Source organism: Carica papaya, chromosome 3 (genome assembly GCF_054855325.1).
Source record: "Carica papaya isolate Zhongbai chromosome 3, ASM5485532v1, whole genome shotgun sequence".
NCBI lineage: Eukaryota > Viridiplantae > Streptophyta > Magnoliopsida > Brassicales > Caricaceae > Carica > Carica papaya.
Window position 1 is genome coordinate 13,591,121 of NC_142311.1, and position 10,744 is coordinate 13,601,864.

Below are 10,744 nucleotides of genomic sequence, written 5' to 3' on the forward strand. Positions count from 1 at the left end.
CAATTTTTTGATCAAGATCAAGTGTAGAATTATCTTTTTATATAAATTAATATTAAAATATATCAAGCTGAGATATTATTTATATTTATATTGCTTGGAAAAAGTATTAAATTTAACACGAACAAATTTCAAAAATCTTAATTTTAAAATTAATTAAGAAAGTAGAGACATTTGATCGTATATTAACTTATATTGAAATGTCATTTTTAGGAATAATAAATAATAAATCACACTGTGTTGGTTAATAAATTATATTAACAAAAACAAAAAGAAAGAGTATAAAACATTTTATATATCCACAAAATTTCACATAAATAAATATATATAGTAACTAAAAGATATAATATATATATATATATATATCAAAAAGGTTGCAACCATTGATCCGCATCGATAAAAGACACATTAAGGAAAGGAGCAGCCTGTGTATCATTAAGTTTTTGAACGTAAGTTGCCCTCATACTCATGTCAGCTCCTGCACCCGAGCAGTTATATTCCCCGTAGAATATTGTCCTGTATATATATACACACGCGTATAAAATTAGTTATATAATTAAATAAAAACCGTTATTTAATTATTAATAAAATTATTTTTTAAAAAATGAGATTAGCTAATTATGATGATCATTGGCGTGACGATAATAATTTATTAATACATACTGGTCTCGTGAAGGATCGTTAAAATCATTCCATCCCTCAGGTGCAATAATATCAGTCATTGTCGATTTAGCAAAAACCACGCGCGAGAAAGGCCGCCAAGCGCGTCCCAGCCACACTCGCCCCGCCCCACCAAGGCTACAGTTCACGAATGCGAATCCTGTGTTATCATCATTCGACGCTCTTCCGTGGGCCGTTACGGCGCCGTTTATTCCCTTCGTCCCCGGAGGCACTGGGTTCGCCATGGAAACCAACATGCAGCTCTGCAAATTATATGTTTCGATAATGCCAAGGTAAGTCATGTAGTACGATTCAGTTATTGTATATATAGTCCTTATAACAGCAAGGTTATACATGTATATTATATATACCTCGTAGAAGGATCTTGCGTTGCCAAAAATGAAATCAATGGAGCCTTGGATGTAACAATCCTTGAAGTAATGGCGACCTCTATCGTCATGAAGAGTATCTTGAGCTCCGAAGAAGCCACAACCCCAGAAGGCTGCTTGGTCTCCTGCTATTCTTATTGCCACTGCTTGCGCTCCCACATCGCCGGGGCTCGGAATTGGAGCTACATTCTGGACATGCATGACATACGGAGATAAATATATATATATATAACTACTTGTATATGTTTATGTGTCTGTTTATATAATCTGACCATGAAGCTTATGTTCTTGGCAATGAAGTTGTTCGCAAAAACTTGCACAGAGCCGCTATAAAATGTACCATTTGCCGAGTTGGCCGTGTTATTCCATGCAATCGCCGTTGTCGTGTAGCCTTGTCCTTGGAACGTTACGTTAGGTTTGGTTCTTGGTATTACAACTTTCTCACTATAAAAACCATGCAAGTTAAATCACATTTAAGTTAAGCTGCATGCAAGAAGAATAATAAGAAGAGAAACTCACTAGTAGATGCCGGAGTTGATCCAGACCACGGTCATTTTCATACTGAAATTAGCAACGGCGTCAACAGCAGATTGCACCGTCGTGAAATTACAGCAACCTTTTGCATCGACGCAAAGAAACGTCGTCGCGTTGGTGTCCGGAGGTGGGATATCTATGGGGAAATCATCGCAGACGGAGATGGGTTTTCCCTTACCAGAATCATGTTTTCTGTGGTGATGATATCTTGCCAGCATTTCACCAAGATTTTCAAAGTAATCGAGAAATGGGTTGAAGAGAAAAGTTGGTGCAAGAATTGCGAGAATGGCGACGAGAGTAGTGAGCGAAGTGGTTGCAGGAAGAGTCGCCATTTTCGCTCTGTAATTTCTGGTTTTGGTGGGGGAGAAGGTGACGATCGAGGTATATTTATGGATAGCAGAAATTAAAGAATAGGTGGGAGATGAACTTGCATGAAGTGCAAGACTTGATGGCATGTCTTTGAAATCACTTTTTGGTGTTCTGTGTTTTTTGTTTGGCACGAAATATTTTTCTTGCGTTAGGATCTACAGTACAACACTCAAATTAATCAAATGGCCGATGAAGATTTCAAAGGGTTGCCCCTTCCTGTTTCTTCTGTTGCAATTTGGATCGGATCCGTAACCTGGCCCGGCTCATGAAATTCAAAACCAATTAGAATTATCAGGCGGCCAAGTAAGAACATTTGTTTAGACGCAAGTCTTTTTGGAATGTGTAAATAAAGAAATAAAAAAATTAGAGTAAACTATACCTTGAACAATTAAAAAAAAAATTAAGTAAATTATCAATTTAATTTTACAATTTAATTTTTAACATTTTTTATTTATTTCAATCGTCAATTTTTCTTCTATTTATCTATAGAAAATGTCAAAATAATTTAATAATACTTAAATGTTTTAAAAAATTAACTCTAATTAACTATTTAAATTAATAATCACAGTAATATTATTATTAATTCATTAATCTATTAATTTAGTTAAAATTAATTTTGATACATTTTTATAATTATTTTAGTTTTTTTCTGTTAAAAATTTGAATAAAACTTAACTCTTAAGAAAATAAAAAAAGTTAGATATTAAATTGTAAAAAATAAAATAAAATACTAAAAATTATAATAAGTATTAAATCAGATTCTTATTATAATTTAAAAATTATATAATTATTATTGTTGTTTCTTCACATGTTTGGCATGTTTTAACCTGAATTGTAGTGTAAAAGTGATACTTGTTTTGACCGACCAAAGATTGATATAACATTAGTGAATCAAAAAAGCACTTAGACATTATACCATATCCTCAAGTTAATAAATCTAACGTACGTACATTAATCAATCATGGCTTTTAAAAAATATATACAAAAAAAAAAAAATGTGATTAGCATTATGTTTAGCTATACATGTATACATATGAAAAACATGATCAAGAGGAAATTTTCTCTAAAACATTTTCAATAATTTGGTCGAGATTTGATCAAAAAATCAATACAAATAAATATTTCTGTTTAGTATGTAATGTCTAAAAAATTGTGTGTTTGTAGAGTTGTAATAATTAAATTTAATTAAATTATAACAGGTTTATTATAATTTTCAAAAAATATATATATTTTTTATAATAGTTACGTTTATTTTGTGACTTTATTTTATTTAGTTTAAAATTAAAATATAATTTATGAAACAGCTCGAAATTAGAAAGAAAATAAATTTATTAATTTAATGCGGAAGCGTATATTAAATTTAGGGTTTACATTATTTATACATAAATTTTGAATGCTCAATAGGGTTACGAAAATGTAACAGCCCCGGAAATTCAAAAGGAAATACATATAATAATTTGAATGCGGAAGCAAAATAAAAGATTAAGGTTAAAATCCCTTACACAATAATTTAAAAGTACTAAACAATATCACAGAATAAGTTCTCTAAAAAAATACGAGAAATGAGAAAAATAAATGAAACTATAAAGTATCTAGCATGTACTCGCCGTCTTCTTGTGGATCGGGCTCGGGAACTAGGTCCTCCTAATCTGAAATAGTTAAATAAAGAATGAGCTACACTAGCCCAGTAAGGACATCACACTATATCACCGTCACAGAAGTAAATGTTGGTATAAAATCAAAAATGACCAATGGAGCATAAATTTTAAACAAATTCATTTATAAATAATCAAACTATTTACCGTCCACTTACCGCAGTGAGATTTATAGAAACAACCTATAGAAACAATAACATTATAAATATCATGAATTCATACATAATCTGTAATATAGTACATATCATACTTTTATATTCAAATCGTCAAACAACAATTGCCCCTTTTTATCACCCTACTAGTATCCATGGGGATCTATAGGGGTCCCCGCTACACGTGAACCATTTCCTTAACAAACTTAATTCCATGGCCGTCCCCATACCCCGTCCGGTATGAGCGCCAAAATAATAAATCTCAATACCCCGTCCGGTATGAGGGTAAAGCGGGTCGTCCCCATACCCCGTCTGGTATGGGTGCCAAATGACCAAGTCTTCATACCCCGTCCGATATGAGACAACGTTCACGGTAGGGTTCCCTATGAACCTGGTCCGTCCACCATCTCCCAAGATATCTAGTGAGACTGTCATCTTATCCACTTATCAAATTCCATCCCATTCCTATTTGTCCTTAGTCTCCGTTACCAACTCAAACATGAATACATACACAAGTAACGTACATCCAACAAAACAAGCGTATCTTAGATTCCCAAAATCAAACAGTAGTGAAGTAAGTAGTGATACATGCATTCAAAACCATAGAATGAATAAACCAGATACCATAATATATTTAAACTATAAAATAAATCAAATAGGAATTGATAGAGACATATATCTGATTCGGGCTCCATTAGCAACCGTAATTAATTATGCATATCTATTTAATTCGTACAAAATACAGTATTATCATTTATTCAGACTTCAATTCCATGATAGGAAATAGGGTGAGAGGTCCTTACTTGATTTGACACCGAAAACTAGATTTTTACTGCGCTTACAGGCGGTCTCTAGGTTCTCTGAATTTTTTTTCTCGGGAACTGAAATACACTTACAGTACCTACACATATCCCAAATAACCCAAAAATCAGACCCAGGGCCTACTCAACCAATTTCAAAATTTCGGCACGGCGATTCCCCCGTGCTCTGGCGACGGTGTCGCCGCTCGCGGCAGCGATCCGCCTCGTGTTGGCTGTTTTCGGCCGAATTCAGCCAAACTTACATCGGTTCCTATGAGAAAACACACTTAGGGCCCTTGGTGGACCGAAAAAATATGAAAAACTGAAACTTAACTGGTGGATGGGCTCTCTGGTGCGGCGACTCTTTCGGCTCACGTCGCGGTTGGGTGTTTTGCTCTGGTCAACCTGTAGAAGAGGAAACGGTGATCACAACGGTGAAAAAATCACATTGAATGGGAATCAGGAAGGGTCTCATCGGAGGCAAAAACTGAGACACCCCGCGGCAGCGCCGCTGAGCTTCGGCGGTATTTTTCGGCCAATTGACCGATGCTTTTGCTTCGATTTGGCCATAGGTGGGTTTAGAATCAAATTTTGAGCAAAGGGTAGAATTTTTACCTCGTTTGGCAGCCAAAAATTGCTCCAGGACTACGGCGGATGGCGACGGTCTGCTCCTTGACGGCTAGGCTGTCTTCTCCGGCGAGGGGCTCTGATGGCTAGGGTTAGGGTTTGGGTGCAGATGAGGTTATTTATACCCATCCGCTTTTGATCTGAGCCGTCCATCGTTTTTAATCTGGACCGTACAATCGCGATTAAATAGGAAATGAATCTGGGTCGTTCATCGTGATTCAATCTGGGCCGTCCATGCGCGATTCAATCTGGGCCGTCTGTGCGCGATGCAATCTGGGTCGTCCGTGCACGTTTTTGATATGGGCCATCCGTGCGCGCGGGAACGGATCTCAGCTGTTCGATCGCGCGCACGCAGATCGCCCATGTGGCTCCTTTCGCGTGGCCTTTCGCGTCAGTGTCTCTGCCACCTTGCGCGTCCTGATTGGTCGGGGCTGCTGACCAGGCAGCTGACGTGACACAACTTTTTTAAATTGCGTTTTGAACCCCGATTTTTGATTTTTTTTTCAAAAATACCTCCAGAACCCAAATTTTCACCTCTTTTCTCCAAAATTATTTTTGATTAAATCTCTAAATAATTTTTACCCCTTTTTATTATTATTATTTCCATTAAAATAAATTAAACTAAATTAAATTCAATATAAAATTACATAAATAATAATTATATTCATACAATAATAATTAATAAAAAGAAAAAAAAAGGGTTGGGTGTTACAACTCTCCCCCCTTAAAAGAAATTTGGTCCCTCAAATTAGCCTCTTACTCTCGATCGAATAGCTGGGGATACTAGGCTCTAAAGTCTGATTTTAGCTCTCATGTGGCCTCCTTTGGTGTGTGGTTCTGCCATACGATCTTTACAAAGGATATTTTTTGGTTGTGGAGTAATCTGTTTTTTCGATCCGTAATGCCGACCAGTACTTCCTCGTAGGATAAATCCTCCTGGAGTGGGAGAGATTCGTGGACCGAGACATGAGAGGGGGTCCGGGTTGTACTTGTGTAGCATGGACACATGAAACACATTATAGACCTTGAAAAGCTCTGGAGGTAGTGCTAGTCTGTAGGCGGCGACACCAATCATGTCTAAGACTTCAAATGGTCCAATAAATTGGGGGTTCAGTTTTTCCCTCCTGCCGAACCTCCTAATTCTCTTGAAAGGAGTGACCTTAAGGAACACCAAGTCGCCTTTCTCAAACGCTAAATCTCTCCTCCGGGTGTCCGCATAACTCTTCTGTCTGCTCTGAACCGTCTGAATGTTCCTCCTGATCTTAACTATCTTAGACGTAGTCTCCTCTACCAGCTCCGGACCGAACAATTTTCTATCGTCCACTTCTTCCCAACAAATCGACGATCTGCATGGGCGCTCATATAACGCCTCATACGGAGCCATGCCAATGCTCGCGTGGTAGCTATTGTTGTAGGCAAACTCTATCAATGGCAGATGGTCATCCTAATGGCCCCTAGAGTCAATGACACAAGCTCGAAGAATATCCTCAAGTGTACGGATTGTCCTTTCTGATTGTCCATCAGTCTGAGAGTGGAAGGCAGTATTGAGGGACAGTTTCGTTCCCATGGCTTGCTGAAAGCTACTCTAAAACCGATAAATGAACCTGGGGTCCCTGTCGGACACCACTGTCACTGGGACTCTATGCAATCTGATTATTTTTTAGATATACATTATTGCTAACTTTTCCAAGGAATCGGTCATCCTGATGGCTAAGAAGTAGGAAGACTTGGTAAGCCGATCAATAATTACCCAGATGGCATCATGTCCTAAGTATGCCTTAGGTAACCCTGTCACGAAGTCCATGGTGATATGTTCACACTTCCACTCTGGGATCAGTAAAGGCTGAAGTAACACGCCTGGGCGCTGATGCTCTGCCTTGACCTACTGACATACCAAGCATTTAGACACAAAGTCAACTATATCCCTTTTCATACCATTCCACCAAAATCGAGGTTGCATGCTTTGATATATTTTGGTGCTTCCGGAATGCATGGCAAACTTTGAGCTATGAGTCTCTGTCATGATGTCTCTCTTTAACTCACTGTCACCTAGAACACACACCCTGTCCTGAAATCGGAGTAACCTATCGGTGGAGACTCGGAATTCTGAGCTAACTCCCTGTTCTACATTGTTCGTGAGGGCTACTAGGGCGGGATCAGCTGACTGAGTTTTCCTTATTCTTTGGATTAACTCAGGCTGAACGGTCAAACGGCCCAAACATGTGACTCTCCTTAAGTCTTGAAGTCGAATATGTTGTGTAGCCCTAATTTGCCTGCATTCTGAGACCATTAAATGGGTTAAGATACCTGCACTTTTTCTGTTGAGTGCATTGGCTACCACGTTGCCCTTACCCGGATGGTACAAGATATTACAATCATAGTCCTTAAAAAGTTCTATCCATATTCTCTGACGCATGTTGAGATCCTTCTAAGTGAAAATGTGTTTCAAACTCTTGTGATCGGTATAGATCTGAAAGGTCTCTCCATATAAATAATGGTGCCAAATCTTCAAGGCGTGTATGATTACGGCAAGCTCTAAGTCATGGGTGAAATAATTTTTTCCATGACTCTTTAACTGTCTGGACCCATAGGCTATGACCTTCTCATGCTGCATTAGAACACAATCCAGGCCTAGGTAAGAGGCATCACTGTAAACTGTATATCTCTTCGATCCACTCGGTAAGGCCAGCACATGTGCAGTAGTCAGCTGCTTCTTTAGTTCTGAAAAATTTCTTTCACAATCCTCATTCCACTCAAACTTGGCATTCTTCTTTGTGAGTTGGGTTAGTTGAGCTACTAAACTAGAAAATCCTTCAACGAACCTGCGGTAATAGCCCATCATTCCCAGAAAGCTACGGATTTCTTTAACTGATGTCAATTTCTCCCAGCCGAGCACTGCTTCAACCTTTTCAGGATTTACTGATACTCCATCCTTTGATATGATGTGCCCTAGGAAGGCGGTCTGCTCAACCTAGAATCCACACTTACTCAACTTTGCATACAACTTCTTTCTTCTGAGAACCTACAAAACCTGGGCTAGATGGTGAGCATGTTCCTCTTTGCTTTTTAAGTAGACATGGATGTCATCGATGAATACGATAATATATTGATCTAAGAATTTTCTGAAGACTCTGTTCATCATATCCATAAAGATGGCTAGGGTGTTGGTTAACCCAAATGGCATGACCAGTAACTCATAGTGTCCGTACTTGGTTCGAAAAGCCGTCTTGGGGATATTTTCTGTCCTTATTTTCACCTGATGGTAACCTGATTGGGGAAGGGGATACTTGTTCTTGATTGTGACCTATTCAATCCTCTGTAATCAAGACATAGTCTCAACGTTCCATCTTCTTTCCTGGCAAAAGTGACTCTGACACCCTAAGGGAACACACTATGTCTGATAAAACTACTGTCTTGCAATTCAGTAAGCTGTTTCCTCAGCTCCTCCATCTTAATGCGGCTCATGCGGTAAGGAGCAACCGAATAGACTGGGTGCCTGGCTGTAGATATATGGTGAACTCGACTTCCCTGTCCACTGGTAGTCCCGGTAGTTCATCCGAAAAAACATCTGAAAAGTTTCAGACTACTGGAATCTCTTGAATACAATTCTCTTTCTTGGGTTTGCCTAGTTAGAGAAAATAGCAAGGTTAAGGTACTCGACAAATAAGAAAACTTACCATCAATGAATAAATATTAAATGATTTTATTAATTTGTAAATGACTCTTCATTAAGAGGATTAAATACAACCTTATTGCTAAAGTAATCTACGGTGACGTGATACGCCGCTAGTCAATTCATCCCTAAAATTACATCAAAATCTCCCGTATCTAATACTATTAGGTCTACACTCAGTTTCTTATTTGTTATCTCTACAGCACAAGCCCTGTAAACAACTTCTCCCAATAGTGTTACACTCTCAACAGTAGACACAAATAATATTGAATCGAGTTTATCAAGTAATACATTAAATTTGGATGCAAAACAGGTGAAACAAATGAATGCGATGCACCAGTGTCAAAAAAAACATGAGCAAGATGGTTACAGATAGTGTACATACCCTGTAACACATCCGGGTCGGCTTCGGCATCCTGCTGGGTGGGGTTATAGGCCTTGCCCTAGATAGGAGGTCATCCTTGATTTTGGTTCCTTGAGCACTCTCTCGCATAGTGTTGGCACTACCACATATGCAATAGGTGTTGTTGAAGCAATAGTATGATCGGTCCCTGTGATCCCTGCCGCAATGCTGACAAATCTTACCACGTCCTGCCACTGGAGCCTGAGGGGGAACCTGGATCACTGGTCTGGGCCTCTTGTTCTATTCGGCAGACGTAATAGGTGCTGGTCTGCGGGGTGGAGCTGAGGGTCTGTGGTTCCCTGCTGATTGAGGGAGGGTGTGGAGGCTCCTCTCCACTAACTGTGCCTTGGCCAGAACGGCCGAGTAAGTCCTGAGCTCCAGTACAAATAAATGTTGTTTGATCTCTGGACGGAGGCTCCACTAAAACCTCCTAGCCTTCCTGCCCTCATCCATCTACGTCTTAGGGGAGTATCAGCCCAACTCCAGGAACTTACGAGCATATTCTGGTATCGTCATGTTCCCTTGGACCAACTGGACAAACTCCATCTCCTTTAGATGTCGAATGTGCTCTGGGAGGTACTCTGCATGAAAGGCTGTTAAGAACTATTCCCAAGGAATAAGCAGGGTGGTCAGCTTGAGTTCCCACAAGGGGTCTGCTTCTCCCACCAGCATGTAGGTAGCAAGGGTGACCCTCTGCTCGGGAGTTACTCCTAGGGTCTTGAAGGCATTCTCCGTCTCTGCCAACCAATACGGGCATCTTCAAAGGAGGATTCCCCTGCAAAAGTAGATGGGTTCAGTCTCCTGTACCTCTCTACGTAGCCTGGTTCAATAATGGAATGAGCTAGATCCCGCGGAAGAGGGACTGGGCCAGGCTAAGGATAGACTGGGGGGCCCTGTGGTTGTACTTGCTGATATGGTGGGGGTACTGGATTATACTGTAGCGGTGCCGGGGAGTACTGTGGCTGGGGTACCAGATTATACTGAGGCGGTGGCACCGGGTGGTACTGTGGAGGAGCAGGCTCGTACCAGGGTGGCTCGGGGTCCTCTCGCTGCAGTGGTGGCTCAACCTGTGGCAGTGGGGGAGGGTCGGGTAGCTCCCTTATCTCCTCTTGACCCTGATGGGCAGCAATGAGTCTCTCCAGCATCTCAAATATCCTGTAAACGTCTTCTTAAAGCGAACCATCCCGGGCTGCTCGGTTTAGTGGGGGTCTTCCTCACTGTACATGCATTTCACAAGGAAGGGTTGAGTAATGATTCATTGGTTTGGTGTTTCTCTAAGTATCATTGCGTAAGGGACGAGTTCGAAGAACGCGGCTCTGATACCAACTGTAACGGCCCCCGAAATTCAAAAGAAAATACATATAATAATCTGAGTGCGAAAGTGAAATAAAAGATTAAGGTTAATATCTCTTACACAATAACTTAAAAGTACTAAACAATATCACAGAATAAGTTCTCAAAAGAAAATACGAGAAATGAGAAAAA

At 39.8% G+C, this 10,744-nt stretch overlaps 1 protein-coding gene across 1 annotated transcript; it reads right to left on the reverse strand.

Moving 5' to 3' along the window:
- Positions 1 to 304: 304 nt before the first annotated feature.
- LOC110821687 (Pectin lyase-like superfamily protein) lies at positions 305 to 2,198 on the reverse strand. The gene is made up of 5 exons (XM_022051606.2): positions 1,566 to 2,198; positions 1,319 to 1,490; positions 1,029 to 1,235; positions 661 to 920; positions 305 to 513 (listed from the first exon to the last, which is right to left on the reverse strand). Exons 1-5 carry the CDS (start codon positions 2,033 to 2,035, stop codon positions 363 to 365), a joined length of 1,260 nt encoding a protein of 419 aa, XP_021907298.2. The 5' UTR covers positions 2,036 to 2,198; the 3' UTR covers positions 305 to 362.
- Between the last annotated feature and the right edge of the window lie 8,546 nt (positions 2,199 to 10,744).